Source organism: Gracilinanus agilis, chromosome 2 (genome assembly GCF_016433145.1).
Source record: "Gracilinanus agilis isolate LMUSP501 chromosome 2, AgileGrace, whole genome shotgun sequence".
Lineage (NCBI taxonomy): Eukaryota > Metazoa > Chordata > Mammalia > Didelphimorphia > Didelphidae > Gracilinanus > Gracilinanus agilis.
In genome coordinates, this window is record NC_058131.1 from 42766962 (window position 1) to 42785874 (window position 18913).

The 18913-nt window shown below is 41.7% G+C and overlaps 1 protein-coding gene across 1 annotated transcript in view; it reads right to left on the bottom strand.

Annotated features, from left to right (window-relative positions):
* Positions 1 to 403: 403 nt before the first annotated feature.
* RFWD3 (ring finger and WD repeat domain 3) overlaps positions 404 to 18913 on the bottom strand; it is a 45524-nt gene continuing 27014 nt past the window's right edge. Inside the window, exons 8-13 of the mRNA XM_044660475.1 lie at positions 17006 to 17231; positions 10167 to 10317; positions 9569 to 9745; positions 3538 to 3752; positions 2245 to 2456; positions 404 to 547 (exon numbers count right to left, since the gene is read on the bottom strand). Of these exons, the coding sequence (XP_044516410.1) occupies positions 404 to 547; positions 2245 to 2456; positions 3538 to 3752; positions 9569 to 9745; positions 10167 to 10317; positions 17006 to 17231 (1125 nt within the window). The remainder of the gene's footprint in view (positions 548 to 2244; positions 2457 to 3537; positions 3753 to 9568; positions 9746 to 10166; positions 10318 to 17005; positions 17232 to 18913) is intronic.

Below are 18913 nucleotides of genomic sequence, written 5' to 3' on the forward strand. Positions count from 1 at the left end.
GCAGATGTCCCTATTTCTCACAGGACCCCCTTCATCAAGTTAGTCAATAATAATCCCAATTTCCTTCTTTTCCCTAGAATTCTCTTGTGTCTGAGAGAAACAATCCTCTGTGCCCGTTAGAATGGAACCAGAAAACAGGACTTCTGTAATGCAGTTCATATGAACCCCAGGGAGGATGAGAATCTCGTACTCTGCGGCCCTCCGGATCCAGCCAATTAAGAGGAGACCAAAGAGTGAAAACAAATGATGCCTCACAGAGGAAAAGTACACGAAAGGCCTCCTGGCCACTTCCTTCACTGGCTGAGGCTCAGCTTTTAAAGTCCAAATACTCCAGTCAAAAAAAACCTGTGACCAACCATGGAACTGCCAGAGAAGTCCACAGTGCACTGGACATCTGACCTCATCATTCCCATTTATGAATCTTGACAGCCTTCTCTGTCAAGGTAGCCAGGTAGCTGTTCTGGTTGAATTCGAAGGGGCTGATAGCCACCACAGGCTGGTCAGCCTGGAGCTTCTGGAGGAGACTGCCACTTCCCGCATCCCAGATCTGCAAGAAGAAGAGGCACAAGTGAGGTGGCCAGTCACCAAGCCTGGGCACAGGGAGAGACGGACCCCTGACCAGGGAAGACACTGGCCTGTCTTTCCTTCAAGGGATGCTTTCCCACCATCTCGTCTCTAAATGGGAGGGCTGGCCTCCTGAAGGGAGTCTAAGGGTCACCTGCCTAGTGGGATCAGGGTGTGGAGAGGAGAGACAGACAGGTAGGTGGGTCACTGAGTAAGGATTAGCTACGAACCAGGTAAGCACAGGGCACACAAATGTAGGCTAAAAAGGCAGCCTCTATTCTCTGGGAGAAGACAACCATCAAAGGGAGGAAGTCCAGAATGTGAGAAGCATGGCTGAGCATCTCAGGAAATGAAAGTCTGGGCATGGGCCTCACCCCCAGAGGGGACAGGCAATAACACCACAAGAAAGCAGAGGGCTTCTTCTGCAACATGCTGCAACCATCTTAGGGGTGGCCAGGACACCGTCCCTCTGCCATTTACCAGAGTGGCTCTGGAGGCCCCAGGGATTTTGCTATAACAAATCTTTTTTCCCGTAGTGTCATGAAGAAGTTAGAGTAGGTCAGTCAGAAAAACTGGTTAAGATACAATTCCTGAAAAGGGAAACTCGACTCCCAATCCTCACGTTTTGAGGGGAAACTGAAAGATGAATGGAAAGACCAAGGACTAAAAATTCTCATCTTGCCCTGTGGCCCAGACACAAACTCTTTTTAGACTGAGCATGTCTAAGGTGATCTTTGGTGAGGTGTGCCCTGCATTTGGAGAATGGCAAGTCACCATGGCAAGACACATTAAAAAGCAAATAAAACCTAATGTGTAGATAAAACACAACAGATAAGTTTGTGGTTTGTGTTTACAAATGAATATTACCTGGTTTTACACAGTTATAAAACCAGTCCCTTCCTCCTTTTATTGTGGGTGGGGTAGACTATACGGGGAGAGGAGAAACACAGAAAACATGTTCCCAGAGCACCTCAGTGGGTGAAAAGGAAGCAGATTTGCAGAAGACAAATTTCCAACATTATTTCTTTGACGATAAACTGAAATTTTCTCTAAAATTGTACTTGGATACTCCACTCATTGTAGTGTGGAGGTAACTGACTCGTCAGGCTGTCACACTCTTTGGTGAAGGAATAAATTCTGGAGGTAAAAGGCACTGGAAATTCGCGGGCCTGGAGAGGGCAGTCACTAGGGGATGAACATCTGGTCAAAGCTACTCCTGAAACCATCTAGTAAGGCACAGTGGGGTTGAGTTCTGCCTTGGTAGGAGGACCCAGTGCTAAAACCACGATTCCCTGGAGTACTTAAGTATGAAGTGGAGAAGGGATCTCAGATGAATCTAACAGCTCTTCCAGGAACTCCAGGGCTCCATCAAGCATTGCCTTGGCTGCTGTCTACCCTGAAACATCTATACAACTCAAACACGTACCTGAAGACCCACGAGGCCAAAGCCTCCTGATCCCCCACCCTCACAATGCTTTTCTACAGTTAAAAGGAAGAGCTTCAGGATTAAGAATGAACCTTCATTCACCAAGGAATGACAAGAAATAGAAGGCTGTATATTTGCTGACTTCTAAGATACAGTTGCCATTTTAGTTGAGTTTTGAACCTCAAATTCAGAAATGGTGGTTCCTGGCCTAGAGCTCATACCTGAAGTCGGTGCTCTCATTTTTAACCACTCACCATGGCAGAATTTGAAGATTCATCACTAGCACACACCAGGATGCTACCATTCTCCTCTGGGCTCTGGAATATGGCATTTTTGGTCAGGAGTTTGCAAGTGGTTCCAGCAAGGAATGTCTGAATGGGTCGACATGAATAGACTGGCTCAGTAGCTTCGTTCAAACTGCAGGTCAGTTCCAGCAACACACTGTGCACGGATGCATGGTTTTTATCTAGGGGAAGAAGAGATAGCACGTTGCAACTTAGAGGAGCCTCAGAGAACATAGTCCTCGCACACTCTGGAGTGAGAGGGGAAGGTGTAGCAGACCCAAGTGACACCACCTGGGAACAAATGAAGACCTAACAGCACAGCCCAAAATGAACTGGTAAGACCCAGACTGGGATGAAACATCACTGGTCTCCAGTCCTCGGCAGGACTTTGCCAAAAGGGAAGCAGCACCTTTTCTATAAATAGCCCTAATTCTTTATGGGCATTCGTCCCTCTGAAAGACTCCAGATGCAAGGGTTACCTTTCATCTGTAACTTGATGGCTCTACTACAAGGAAGGGAAGTTATTTCAGAAGAGTCAGGTTTTACTGAAGGAAAAACAAAATTTACATGCTCTCTTCTGTTCCTTCTCACAGCAAATCTTCCAAATGCTCTAGGGAAGGCGTCTTTGCTAAATAGTCTGCAATGGCTAGAAATCTCTTAGATGCAGTAAGCCCTAGCACAAGGGACAACTTAACAAGGCAAGAAGTTGCCATGGTTCTGAATTTTTTTCCATTTGTAATATATTATACCTACTCACAATTAGCAGTGGCTTAGGGATTTAAAAAGACTGTCTTACTAACAAGTTGTTATATGTAATAATAAGCTGGCATATTTACAGAGCTATCTTTTAGGTCAGAAGGGTATTGTTTAATCAAGACATAAGCAGCTCTCTGGGGCCCTGCCCTGTCACCCCATTTCATGAAATAACTGCTCAGAGGAAGGACTGGCTTAAAAAGAAGTTGCCTTTCTTTTAAAGTACCCAATCTATTTCTAAAGAATACTTTTATTACTGATAGAATCTGGCCAAATTCACACTTATGAATGGGGGAAAAGGATTTATGCAACGGGTTTTTGCTCCCTTGTTTTACATAATACAGCAGAAGAACAAAGGAAGTCTTGAAGCTTCCTTGATATACCCATGACATCCTTTTAAGTGTCATCTGCTCTATTAGCATTTCCCCCCATCATTTTCTTAAGAGTAGACAATCAACAGAACTGTAAGCCTAGCCCTGATCACAACTCCTGCTGACAGCCACCACTTACTGGGCCGGTAGGTGACAAGGCAGTGTCCACTATGGGTCTCTGCCTGAAGGTCAGTGCAGCCTCCAGGCTCCAGTGGAAGGCAGTGAGGGTCAAAGCAGTTACTGCTACTCTGCCTCCAAAAGCAGGCACCTTCTAAGCTTCCAGCCAATATCCCGCCAGCAGGAAATGCTGCTGAAGCCATCTGGGGTAAGTAGGAGAGTGAAACCAGAGGACACCTGAAAAGAAGGACAAACAATGGTCACTGCTCTGACCTCCTGCCCTCAAAAGTCATTGTCTGGAAGGGCCACAAGAATAGAGAAGGCATCTATGCCACAGAAGAAAATACATGACAAAAAAAGACTCCCTAAAATGGGGCTTAACCTTTTTTTGTGGGAGGGAGCCTTTCTCATAACAATATTTTTAAATCATTGAAGGAAATGAGGATACGTTTTCAGTTTGAGGTCAATAAAAAGATGTATTTTTTCCCTTTCAAGTGCCCAGATGCTCTGACATTTGTCTGAGGACCCCTCCTTCCACATCTGTGGATCTCAGATTAAGGACCAAACCCAAAGACATTTCTCTTTTCATTTTTCATAATAAACCTATTAACTTACGGGACTGATAAAAAAAAGGAACACCTAAATAGGCAATAAAATCTTACATAAAAAATCTTTAGCAGATAACAAAGTAGAAAGAAATGAACAAACCAGAACTGTTTGCTCTGTCCCTTTCACCACCTCAGGTAACCCCCATAAGGTAACTCCTTCTGTCCCCTTCTCCCTGATTATAGTCATCCCCCTAGTCTAGGTCTACTCATCTGTCACCTGGACTATAGCAATATCTTCCTGATGGGTCTCCTTGCCTGTCTGTGGTCTCTCCTCCCTGCTATCCATTCTCCATAGGACTGCCAAAGTGATTTTCCTAGAGCAAAGGCCTGATGCTCCCTGCTCAAAAACTCCAATGGCTCCCCTTGACTCTAAGACAAAAGTGTTCCTTCCCAGTGTGGCTTTACACAATTATTCTAGGCAGGGTCCCTGCACATTTCCTTACTTACCTCCTCTACAGGCCACCAAAATGGTCAAATTTGATGCTTCCTCCATCTCCTATCTATACCTGAACTCACTATAGAATCACTTCCAGGTGCAGCTAAAGGACATCATCTACAAGAAGGACCCCCCTAATCCCCAAGTGTGACGGTACTCTCCCTGGACCTATCTTATCTATCTGAACTTGGTCTTCCTTTGATTAAAGATGGATGCCTTGCTTGGATGGTACACTTTGCCTCTATCCCCTTCCAACCTTTTGGTGTCCCTTTGTTTTTCTGAAACACATTTCAGAACTATTTAATGATTTAGGCAATTATCAGAGTGATCTCACATATTGTTAGCAGAAAGAAGGACTTGATTTCAGGAACTTGACTGTTTTCTAAAGACTAAGAGTCAAAATATTTCCCAACTGTCCATCTCTTGTACAACTGAATACTGAATTTTGTAAATTCTGAATTCATGTCCTATTGATTCTTAATATTGAAATGTCAAACATGTAATTAGTATTGATAATTAATATTGTAGAGGTTTTAATTCCAATTTTCACCAATCATTTCTTGTTTTCCTCTAGAAGTCTGTTGTAATCATAATTAATGTCGTATGGGTAAGTAATTTCTGGGAAAAAAAGGACAGTTTTCCCCCTTATTATGTTAAAAGTTTAACTATTTGGGCATCAAGGTGTTTAGGTATTTTAAAATTTGAATGCTTTGTAGAATATGTGGTTGCTTGTTTTTGCTAATGCTGGGAAATGTTCCTAAATGATTTCATGGAATATCTTCCATCAGTTTATTTTGTCTGTCTACATTTTTGCAATAATTGGTAATCCAAGACTGTTGCCTCCAAAGCTGCCACTTGATTCTAAGATAAGGGGAAGGTCTACACCTATGAATTTATTAGTACAGAGAATGCCCAGATGAAATCATTCATCAAAATAGGTCCAAGACCTTCTCTCAAAATGACAGGACTAAGCTGCCGCAAGAAGGAAAAGGCTAAATGACTTGCCTGAAGCTTCAGAGCCTCCCATTGTGGGGCTGGACTTGAACCTAGGTCTTCCTGGGTTCCCAATCTAAGTTCTTTATCCACTATCATGGCTGTCACTCAAATCTGCAGATTAGTTTAATTCTTTGGACAACTGAGCTTAGATTTCCTTGAACAGTGGTTCCCAAACTTTTTTGGCTTACCGCCCCCTTTCCAGAAAAAAATGTTACTTAGCCCCCCCCTTGTCACATACTATCACCGCCCCCAAATGCACCTGTGGCCATCACTGCCCCCCCTTGGGAATAACTGCTCTAGAACATCAGTATTGGCAGAAATTCCTTTTTTCTCCTACAGTGAGTATATTTTGGGTTACTTCTGTGGTTTCTGTGAGATATTCTCCATAATCTGTCATTTTCTTTACTATTTCTTCCCATTGTTTCTTTCTTTCTTTTTTTTTTAAACCCTTACCTTCCATCTTAGATATTATGTATTGGTTCCAAGGCAGAAGAGTGATAAGGGCTGGGCAATGGGGGTCAAGTGACTTGCCCAGGGTCACACAGCTGGGAAGAGTGTGAGGCCAGATTTGAACTTAGGACCTCCCATCTCTAGGCCTGACTCTCAATACACTGAGCTACCCAGTTGCCCCCTTTTCATTGTTTCTTGGGGGGAGGAGGGGGAAAAAGCAATTTTAATTCAAATTTTATTTCTGCTCATAGATTTACTCTATTCAAGTTCTTCTGTTTGATCTTGTTAATTTGCTTCATTTCTTCAAATTCCATTATAGAAAAGGTAGTTTCTAAGTCTCTTTTTGTCCCACAGAACACCTCAGAAGCAAGTTTTTAAATGCACCAAACAAAATACAGAGGATGACAAAGGAAACCAATTATAATGAAAGATAAGTACCCAAACATCTTTAATGTAAGCTCCTGGTTTCCTGGGTAAGCATCCCTGACTGCATCAGACTCCTGGGGCAGCCTTTTGGGTCTCTTTTTGATCTGTATTACTTTTGGTACTTTCCCTTTTTTGGCTGCTTAGGTCCAGGGTTTTTGTTGTTTTATGAGCCCTTTCATTTTTGCTCTTAGTCTATCTTGGTTGGCTTTGGTCTCCATTTTAAGCTGTTTTTCTTTGCTGATTTTCTAACTGTCTGTTTTTGAGAAGCATGTGAAAAGTCTGGCTGGCTCCCTTTGAACAACCCCTCGCTCTATCATCTTGCTTGGATAACCCAATCCATTTATGCCAAATAACAGTCAATACGATCAAAGTCATGGAAAATAAAAGGATTTGGATGACTGTTTGAAGTGCTGAGCCAATATTACCTCCTCCCAAACCCAAAGTCAGAGTAGGCAGTGCAATGTGTCAGTGAACAAAGAGATGTGGTTTGAGAGGACATGTTATCCAACCTCTGCGGGTCTCAGTTTGTTCATCTGTAAAATGAGAACATTTTACAAGATAACGATTTCCCTAATGCTAAATTCTATAATCCTTATGTCATACCAAATTGATAGAGCCACTTGCTGGAGAGCCCTAGGATGACCTATATTTACAGTCCTAATTAGGGAACTGGCTATTTCGCGCAGACCCTCTGAGGGCAGATCCCACTGTGAGAAGCACTTCCATGGAGCATGTAACATTTTCCCAACCACTAATGGATGAATAATTATCAAACATGATGGCAGTGTGCTATGGATAGTCTTTGGCTACAGTCCCATTCTAAAATGACACATCTTCCAGACCAGATGACAGGATATATGCACTATTGCCCTCTGATCCACCTCCCTGCTAAGCTTTCTTCTCTCCTGTCCATCTTTAAATGATCCTCTTAGTATCCCATCAATCTTGCTAGATATACCCCCAAATTTCTTCTCTTTCTCAGTATAGTTCCTAGATGTTGCTATCTATAATAATCAGTGTCCACTTTCCCCCTTTACTCTCTTCTTAGGTGGTGCCATAGTGCATAGAGGGCTGGCCCTAGAGTTAGGAAGGCCTGAGTTCAAATTTGTCCACTGATACTTCCTGTCTGTGTGACCATGGTCAAGTTATTTAACTCCTTTGCCTCAGTTTCTTCAACTATAAAACAGAGATAATAAGAGTAATCTATCTATCTCATGGGATGGTTGTTGTTGAAGATCGAATGAGAAAATATTTGTAAAAGGCAGCTGGCCTATAATAAAGGCTGTTAAATGCTAATTCCTTTCCCTTCTTAACCCTCTGAGATCTGGCTTCCTTATTCCACTGAAGCTGCTTTCTCTAGTTACCCAGTCCAATGGCCTTCTCTTGAACCACAATCCTTCTTTGGCCTCTCCAAAGCCTTTGAGGCTAAAGGTGATTCCAAGCAACGAGTTCTAGAAAATGGGAGCTAGGGTCAAAGAGCTATTATTATAAGCCTATGTATGGTCGATTATAAAATAAATTTGGGCAAATATGACTCCAAAATAAAAAAGCTCCCATTTTCTGTTCACCCTATTTCACAGAAGGAGCCTAAGAGATCTTTAAATAGATATCTCTTGATTGAGACAAATTCTGATCAGACTAGTTTTGCTGTGAAACTGCTAAGATAAGAGTTATTATTTTACAGATTCCAAAGAAAGCTCCACCACAATAATGAATTCGTTCCCCCCTGCTAAGCTATCCTGAGACTATGTGAATAGCGGTCATTTTTAAGGAGAAGACACATTTGGAAAAGCTGGACAAGGATTCCTATTGTTAGGCCTCTAAAAAGCATCCCCTTCTCCCCAGGCCCATGTGAGAAAACGCTAGAGGCAGAGAAGACATGGCCAAGGGTTCTCCCCTCCTTGTTTCTGTTCTCTTCCCTCCCACATGGCTGCTGCTTCTTGCGCTGACTCATCATCCACAAACTGTGGGTGTACCTCGGGGCCCTTGGCTGTCTACAGGCTCCACATGCTGGTTCTAAGGCCGTGTCTAGGCAGAAGCCATTTCAGAGTCACAGACCCTCCTCTGGGTCTCTTAAGCTCCAGCCCTGACCCACAGATGCTTAGTCAGACATTGCAGAGTGCATGTTCCACGGGCACGGAAAACCCAACGCGTACAAACCAGAAGTCATCACCTCCTTGGCCGGACGGTCCTGTTTCTGTGGAGGCACAGAAAGCTCACACCTTGCACCAGTGAGGGTGAGCCTTTGAGAGACCACGTGCTGTGCCGCCTTACCCCGGACAGGGGAGGGAGGGAGGAGGCGCAGTCATGTGAGAAATGTTCTCAGGTGTGGTGGAGAGGGGAAGGGAAAAGCTCTTGCGAGTCCCTCTGCCTTCCTAGTAACGAACTCTGGTGGGTACAGAGTGCGGGCGTGCCCTCACTGGCACATGTGCCATGGGTTCCCCATCACAGCCTTAGACAGAGCCACCTGAACGTCCAGGCTGACCATCCTGGCCCCCTTCTCCTCTATCCCACAATCCTCTGCACTCACATGCCACTGCCCCAATCTAGGCCAGGCCAGGAGCCAAAGACTCTTCTGGGCTTTGAGTCAGAGCACTGTCCCCCCGAAGGAGCAGGGATCCCCTCCAGCCCCTCCTCCCCCATCCCCAGGCCTTTTGCTGGCCCTACCCCCCCTTTTAGCATTTGATGAGTGCTCTGAGCTCCCCTCCTGAGCATTCCTGGTGTGAAGCAGGAAGCACCTTCTGGGGTCAATCTAGGCTGTAAGCTCGATGTTTTTCCGAGCGTTTCTTCGGGAGAGCTTGCTATTGTGGCAGCAAGATAGCACAGTGGATGGAGTGATGGGCCTGGAGGCAGGAAGATCTGGGTTCAAATCTAGCCTCAGGCACATAAGCAGCTGTGCACTTCTGGGTAAGTCTCTTAACTTCTCTGTGTCTCAGTTTCTTCATCCTAAGGTTGTGGTAAGGATGGAGTGTGATAACAATGGTACAGTGCTGAGCACGATGTCCGGCACACAGTAAGCGCTATATAAATGCTAGTTGTTATTATTATTAATATTGATATTTTATTGAACAGTGATAAAAATAAAAGTAATAACATGAAAGCAAACCACAAGGAGAAGGAAACTACAGTGCTCCTACCTGGATTTCTGGGGGGCTAACTCCTGGACGTGGGAGCTCGTGTCTCTCAAGTCATACACCAGAATGGAGCCATTGACCAGCCCAGCGTAGATATAATTTTCATCATCAAGGCACCAGCAGCAGCTCCAGACTGCACGCCCAGTGTGGTATGTCTGGACCACTGTATTAGTCTCCAGGCTTTGGGGAAGAGGGAAAAGGGATGAATGAAGACAAAACCTTAAAATGAACTCTCTGCATGAAGAACACTGGATAGATGGCAAAGAAGATTGTCAATCATCAATGATCCTCATTAAGCCCACTCTGACAAACGAGATTCCCCATTTTCTCCTGGGAGACCCTCTCTCAGCCATGGGAGGCATCTTTTGATTTCAGAACAAATTAATTAGGTTTTTCTATTAGTATAGATTTCCCTTCTTAGCTGTTGCACGGGGATCAAAGGGCAAGATGAACAGAATGAGGAATTCTAAGACTTTAACAGTATATGTTGAACTCAGAAGAAAGTAGCCAAGGTTCAAGGAAAATAGACAAGGCCTTACTCCCACCCCATTTTCTGCTATCTGGTAGGGTGAAGCTCATCTTCCTTCCCAGAAACCCTTACCTCGTTAGCTTGACTGTATTATCTAGTGCGGCTGACAAGAGCCAGCTATTCTGCCTGCTGCTGAATGCCAGCCCCCGGATCTCTCGGCTGTGCATTGGGATGTACTGACTGCTTTTCATGTCTGCCATACTGATCATCTTCACACCAAAGCCTGCCAAAGAAAAGAAGATGGGAAAACCCATCCATGAGAAACACTCCTCTCCTGCCTTTAAAGTAGGCCTCTTTCCACATCACCCTCGATATGGAAAACTCTGGGGAAAAACCAGGCAAACCTTGGGGAAAAAAGCTTCCTAATACTAGAATTAGTTGGAATAATCAATGCATGTAATAAGAAAACCATTCTTTTTAAACTTAGTTACTCTATTCTTTTAAAAAAAAAACCCGTACCTTCTGCCTCAGTATCAATTCTAAGACAGAAGAGTGGTAAGGGCTAGGCAATTAGAGTTAAGTGACTTGCCCAGAGTCAAATACTTAGGAAGTGTCTGAGGCCAGATTTGAACCCAGGTCTTTCTGGTTCTAGGCTTGGCACTCTATTCACTGTGCTACCTAGTAGCTCTTTTTCTTATTCTTTTAATAATATCAATAACAAATTAGCTTTACTAAGCATCTACTACATTCCCAGTATGGAAAGCTTGGAATTAGACCAACCCCTAGATGCAGTTCAGATGTACTTCTCAAAACAAAACAGCCACCACAAGAATCGCCCTTTCAATTCTTTGAACACTAATGTTGAGAAAGAGAATTCAGGTTTCACCAAAAGAAGAAAGACATGAGAGAAGCCAGAGAAACAAACAACAATGTAGACTTTAGAAAGGTCCTGGAGTATGTCTGGTAAAGACTCCAAACAGAAATTACTTAGAAAAGAACATGCTGAAAAAAACTGGAAAACAGTCTGGCAGAACTTAGGCTTGGTTAGACCAACACTTTCTACCATATGCTACAATATATTCTAAGTGGATAAGTGAAGTATTAAGGATCATATCATAAAAAATTAGAAGAGAAGTAGGTCATATGCCTCTCCTAGATAAGGGCAGGAGATGTATTCTAAACCAAATGAAGGATAGAGGCAATTACAAAAACAGGTAACTGTGGTTACACAAAATTGAAAAGCTTCTGCATAAAACATGAATGTCTCTTAGGGAACAGTTGAGTAGAAAAAGAAACCTTCATATCACATTTCTCAAGAGAAGGGTTTGGTATCCACGATATGTGGACAACTAATAGAAATGTATGTTTAAAAACCATTCCCCAATAAAAAGGCAAATGATAAGTACAAACATATAAACAACCCTGAGATTTCACCTCATGCCCAGCAAACTGGCAAAGATAACAAAGATGGGAACAGTAAAGGGCACACTAATAGTGTCAGTGGAGCAATGAATTAGACCAACTGTTCTGGAAAGCATTTTGAAATTATAAAGTGGCTAAATGTTTGTGTCTTTGATCTGTAGATTCTACTACTTGACATCCACCCCAAGGAGGTCTGTGAAGCAAAGTCCTCACAGACACCAGAATATTTACAGCAGCACTTTTGGGGTAGCAGAGACCTAGAAAGGACACGGCCCATTCATTCAAGAATAGCAAACAAATTGTGATACCTGACTGTGATAGATCATGCCTGCACTGTAAGAAATGATGAATGTGATGAAACAGAAAAATTCAGGAAAATCTATAGGAAAGGAGGGCAACTGAAGTAAGGCCAAGGAACCAACATCTGCAATGGTTACAACAATGTAAATAGAACCCCCCCCCCCGAAAGATAACAGAGAAGGAATATTTTAAAATGCCCAAGAACAAGCAAGGATGCAGAGAAGAGATATGAGGAGATACCTCCCTCAACTTCTTTTCAGAGAAATGGGATCCACTGGTGTGAAACACTACGCCTTTCCAAACACTCTTTTTAAAAAAATTTATCTTCTGTCATAGACTCAATGACGGTTAAGTGATTTGCCCAGGGTTATATATAGCTCTGAAGTATCTGAGGCCAGACTTGAACTGAGGACCTCTTGGCTCCAGGTCTATCCACTGAGCGCCACTTAGCTGCCCCTTGTTTTCAAACTCTTTTGATATAACGATCAGTTTTGCTCATCTTTTCCTTTAACATGAAAAAATTATTTGTTAAATGGAATGGCTCTCTGGGAAAGAAAGGAGAAAAAACATAGGGAGAAGTTTAGGTGACCTTAAAAAAATTATAAAAATATATATAAAAAAATAAAATAAAGTAGCTAAAGGTAGAAAAATCTACCTAATCAAATTAAGAAAATAACAATTATGAACACCTGTAGTATGCTAAGATTGTGGCAGTAGAAACCATATTAGGGATAGTGATAATAAGGAAAACAGACATTAATTTTGTCTAGGGAGCTGCCTGGGAGCTCCCTAGCCGAAGAGAATAAATGGAAGTATACAAACCCCAATTCTGAGGATTTTCTAATTTGCATGGATGAGTTGATCTGGCAGTGAAAATCTCTAAAATGTCAACATGGAAGCAAGTAAGTCTTAATACAATATTTTTGTTAACATCACTGTTGCTTTAAATTCATAACTCACATTGATGATACACTGACTTATCAGCTCTTGTCTTGAAGACATCCTATGGACCAATCTCACTCAATTCTGGAAGATCCAGCTAGAATACAGAGTGCAAAAATCACACAGTGAAGGTGATAGCAATAAGAACTTAGGTTGAGGAGAATCTGAATTAACCATCTCCTAGATTGTAAGCTTTTAGGGTAAGAACTATGTCTTATTTTCCTTTATATTTAGTCCCAGCCTCTATCAATATCAGTTTACTAAATGTTCACTGATCTATTCTTGAGCTTTCTAGTTAAGACGATGAGCTGAAAGATCAAAGAGGCTTTACGTGCCTTTCAAAAGACAACAAAGGGAAATATCAAAGAGGATTTAAAAAAAAGAACACTAGAAAATTGAAATCAGCCAAAAAGAAAATGAGAAAAGTGAAGTGGTAGTGCAATTAAAAAAATACTATAGAGCAATTAAACCAGCGAAATTACCAAAGCAATACATACAGAAAAAGAAACAGTCATATTAAGATGGGTAAACAGAACATTAAAAGAAATTAGGCACAAATGAACACTGGAAAGAAAACCATAAGGCTAAATAAAGAATTTGAAGAAAGTAAAAAATTTCAGGAGGAAATCAAACTAGAAGCAAAAACAATTGGGAGGAAATAAAGATAACAATAACCAATATGGGTACTCTAAACAGAATCTCTCAACCCTGACAAAAATCTACAGAAACAATGAATAAGAGACATACTACCTCAGAAAACAGAACTGTGTACCACACAGAAGCTGGAAATACAACACTGAAAAATGGAATAATCATACTTTTTGGATCTAAGATGGTTGATTAGAGGTAGGTACTCAGATGAACTCTTCCAATGCTCCCCTCTATACAATTTTAAAATACCCTAAATTAAATTTTGGAGTGGCAAAGTTGACAAAAGATCAGAGTGAGATACTACTATAGCCTAAGACAAATCAGGAGGCTGGTAGGTCTGTAACGCCAAGGTAAGGCCTGGCAGTGGTGGTGGCAACAACAGCTTTGGGAGCTCTCAGTTCAGGTACAGTAAGGGGGTGGAAAGGTCAGAAATATAGAGGACCCTTTGCTGGCACCAGGTGAAGCTGGCATTGTCATCTCTATTATCCATAGGTTGTTTAGGGTCACTGTTCTAGGGCAGTGACCTATAGAAGAACACTGGTAGTTGATCACAAGAGAGCAGGAGATCTGGTCATAGTACCAAGACAAAGAAGAACATTAGCACTTGTGGCTAAAGGACAGAAATGAGACAAAGTCATAGTTACGAGGCCAGGAGAGACACTAATACCTGTGACTACAGGGAAGTAGGGGACCTTCCTGGATAAAGACCAAAGAGTAATGACCACAGATCTTCCTAGATCATACCATCTTGGAAGCACCAAAAACTTGGAGATGCTCACAACTAGCTATGAAAACAGCAGCATGAAAAAGCCTAAAGCATGGGATTGTGACTCTTCATTCCCAGGATGAGCAGTGCCTAACTTTACCAAAAAGTAAAAAAGCTAGAAAAATGAGCAAATAACAAAAAAAGAATTTGACCATAAAAAGTTACTACGGTGATAGGATAGATCAAGACCCAAAGTCAGAAGAAGAGAACAATGTGAAAAGTTATGTATAAGCAAAATGAAATGAGATGGATACAAGAAAATTTTGAAAAGAAAAAACTCCCAGGAATATTATAGCCGAATTCCAGAGCTCCCAGGTCAAGGAGAAAATATTTTAAGCATCCAGGAAAAAAACGACATTTAAATGTGGAATCAGAGTTAGGATCACATAAGACTTAGCAGCTTCCACGATAAAGGAGCAGAAATCTTGGAATATGATATTTTGAAAGGCAAAGGAGCTAGGATTACAACCAAGAATCACCTCCTCAGCAAACTGGAGTATAATCCTTTAGGGGAAAACATTTTTTTTTTAAATAAATAAAGGGCTTTTAAGTATTCCTGAAGAAAAGAACAGAGCTGAGTAGAATATTTGACATTTAAACACAAGATCCAAAAGGTAAAAATGAAAGAAAAATCATATTGGATTCATATAGAAAGTTGATATGTGTAATTACTAAGAACTTTAACACTATTAGGGAAGTTAAAAAGGAGTCTAGATGGACAGAGGCCATGGATGTGAGCCAATTATGTTGGGATGATCTCAAAATAAAATGAAGAAATAATAGAGAAATGTACTGGAAAAAGGGGAAAGGGAGAGAGAATGGGGCAAATTTTCTCTCTTAAAAGAAGCATACAAGGAAGAGCTTTTTCAATAGAGGGGACAATGGATGAGGCGGGGCTGGGAAGTGGGGTTGGAGAGAGGTCTGGCAAGCAATGCAATGCCTGAATTTCATTGGAATTGGTTCGAAAAAACTTATTCTTTCTCTCTATCTCTCTCCCTTCCTCCCTCTTTCCTTTCCTCCCTCAGAATGGGGTAAGTTTTCTTGTAAAATGGAAATAGCAGAATGGATTAGAAACTGGAACCCAAAATTATGTTGTTTGTTACAAGAGATGAACTTGAAATGAAAAGACATACACAGAGTTAAAATAAGGAAAAGGGATAAAATCTATTGTGCATCAGCTGGAGAAAAAAGCCAGGGGTAGCAGTCATGATCACAGACAAAGCAGAAGCTAAAATAGAGCTAATTAAAAGAGATAATCAGGAATTCTAGTTTGCTAAAAGGTACCACAGTCAAAGAAGTAATACAAAATATTTTACAGCAAGTTTCTCTGATAAAGGCTAATTTTTCAAATATATAGGGAATGGAATAAAATTTATGAAAATAAGATGGAGTAGTTAGGTGGCTTAGTAGAGTGAGAACCAAGCCCAGAAATGGGAGGTGTTGGGTTCAAATCTAGCCTCAGACACTTTTTTTCACTGTGTGACCCTAAGCAAGTTACTTAACCCTCATTGCCTAGCCCTTACTGCTCTTCTGACTCAGAACTAGTATTGGTTCTAGGATGGAAGGTAAAATGGTTAAAAAAAAAAAAGCCATTCCCTAATTAATAAATGGTCAAAGGACACAAACAGTTAGATTTCAGAAGAAGTCAAAGCTATTAACAGTCATATAAAAAATGCTTTAAATCACTATTGATTAGAGAAATGCAAATTAAAACTCTGAGGCATTACTTCATACCTATTTGTATATAGTTTAATATGCAGTTTAATAGGATAAATATTTAAGTAGTTTAAAAATGAAAAGATGGTTTAACATTCTCATACCACTGTCAAATCATGAAAAGCCAGAGTAGTGCTAAAGAGAGCAGAATGAAAAGAAAAACAATAAAATCAGACTATATTAAGGCTCTGTATAAAATGGGTCAAAGAGAGGTACACACAAGTCTTGTTGGTTCAAAATATGTCTGATATCCTTCTCTTCATGTCCACAGCTATTCTTTAGTTCAAGCCCTCAACTTTTTCCTCAGTTCTTGCAATCACCTCCTGGCAGAATGTGGAGACACTTCTCCCCACTCCAGTCCACCATGGCTGCCACCAAAGTGCACATCTGAGGGATCTCTACTCACTTAACTCCAGCAACCTTCTATTATCTCTAGGCTAAGACAGAAATTCCTGTTTAGATTCAGAAATGCTCCATAACCTGGCCCCAGCCTCCCCTTCTGTCTGTTCCTTAGACTCTCCACAACTTCATGTCTCTGACTTCACGCAGGTTGCTTCCATGACTGGGATGCCCTTGATCCTTTTTTCCCTTCCCTCATCCTTTTGTTCCTTAAGATGCAACCCAACCTCCCTATTCTGACACGAAGCCTTTCCTGATTGCCTCAGCTGCTTGTGCCCCCATATTGCTGTTGATATTGTTATAGCCTTCATTAGGAGGTCAGTCTCATTGTAAGAAGGGATCGTTTCATTCTTTGTATTTGTATCCCCAAAGCCTAGCACAGAGTAGGTACTTGGTCAAACCATAATGGCATCTTCCTTTATCTCTCTATTGGGGAATGGCTGAACCACTGTGGCCTAGGAATAGAATGGGCTGCAGTGGGTCAAAATGATGGCTGTTCATTCCCTGAAGCACACACAGCTGTGTCTTAACCAAAGCAGAATCAAGTAAGCCAGGCCACTGCCCTGGCCAGTCCCAGAGATCCTGTCCTCCTCTCAGGAGGTCTAGGACCACTATTGTCCTGTGTAATGTTGATCAGCTGCCTTGGCTGTTTTTCTTGTGGAACTAAAGAAGATGTGAGGGAAAGGAAGCCAGTGTGAGGAAAGGAGTAAGAGCTGAAAACTAGAACTAAAGCCATCAATAATTACCAAAGAGCCCAAGGTTTCAGGCTGCTTACCAGGAAGGAAGGTGGCCTGAGGAGAGGGCTGGGACACTACCAGACAGCTCAGGGCATCGCAGTACGCCATGATGCGGCACCTCCCTTCTTGTGACACTGTGAAGGCCTTCTGAAACTGGTACTTGTGCTGGTTCTGGCTGAGAGGCAGACAGTTCTGTAAACACGCCTGTGAGATGCCAGGCTGAGCAGAACCCGACCCATGCTGAGCCACAAGAACCTTCAGCTCCTGAGGAGTCAACCACAAAATACATGAAGAGTACTCTGGAGGAGTTTGCTGTCTTCCCCACATACTGAAATTTCAGTGGATATACTGGACACATATGGTAAAAAACTTTTAGTTTTAATTCTTTTGCTGCATTGAAATCTGGCTTAAAATGATACTGCTGAAACGAAATGAAACTCGCAGTTTGATAATCTTTTTTGTCACACTAAAATTTAGGCAGTCACAAGATCCCCTCTGATGAATCTGATCTCTCTTGAGACAATCCCTATATTCAACCAACACTTCTGCTTTAGACTCAGAGGACCCAGCTCTAAATCTTTGGCCCTGCTTCTTACTATGTCTCTTGGCCAAGTCACTTCCCCTTGGGGACAGGTCTCAGCCTTCTCTGGGTAACATAAGGGGAGTTTGACAGGATAAGTTCAAAGATCCCTTCTAGCTAAGGCTGGCAACACACCATTTTCTGATTTCTCATTATCTCAAATTACATTTGTTAAACAACCAAACTTTGATGAGTCTTAAGTGGAAATATAATAGAGAGCAAATCATGGAGACAATAAAAAAACACATCAAAGGTAAAAGTTCTACAGTGTAAGAGTTGTGGCACGTAACTACCAGTCTTCAGAGGCAAATTTATATCTATGAACACAAATTAATAAGGGGAAAAGAAAAGATTAGTCAACTGAACAAGTAGCTAAAAAAAATTCAGAAAATCAAGTTAATAAACCCATATCAGGCACAAGAGGAAATTGTCAAATTAAAAAGGTGAATAGAAAGAAAAAAAATTGAATTTAACAAAGATTAGTAAAACCGGTAAACCACTAGCTATTTCTAAAAAGAGATGCTCTAAAGTATAATGAATAAATATATATTTACTTCCTGAAAAAACTTCTGTTTTTTTGTTAGATGCCTATCAGCACTCAACAGTCTCTTTAATACCCTGGTGGCTGTCCTAAAATATGGCACCAAGGCCTGAGCATAATGCTCAGGCTATGGCTTATTCTTCTGGTTAGAACAAAGAGGATCTGGCAGTAAAACCAGCGAGGCCAAATATTTTACCAAGCACGGTCAGTCCTGCCTCCAGATCCGTCACATCAGCCTCCCTTTCTCCTCTTCTACCACACCACCACCGGGTGAGAGGCTGCTATCCTCCCTCCTGAAAAATACCACAATGGCCCTATTTGTTCTATATCTAGCCTCCCCTACTTGGCTCTCCCTTTCCATCAACCTTCCAAGGATCTGCTAAACTTTATTCCTAAAGCACAGGTCTGACCAGGTTCCTCCCCTATCAAACTGCCTCAGTGGCCTCTAGGAGAATATACAAATTGCTCTATGTTTGCCATTGAAAGCTCTTGACATCCAGAACCAACCTCTATCAACAGGTTCATTCTTGTACCAATCCCCTCCTATTTAGCCTACATGGTATTCTTCCTCTATGACATTTCATGTTCTATACACTTGCCTTTGCTCTGGATGTACTTGGAATATTTTGCCTTTACTCCCACCCTTAGAAAATCTCATTCACCCCTTTCAAAGCCCAACTTAAATGTCACTTTCAAGAGGCTTTTCTTTTATTTCCTCAGTTGTTGATATTCCAGGGGGCCTGGCACATGGTTAAGTGCTTAATAAATGTTGATTGATTGATCCACCTTCCCATCCCCACCAATTACTTTGTATGTTGTAAGTAT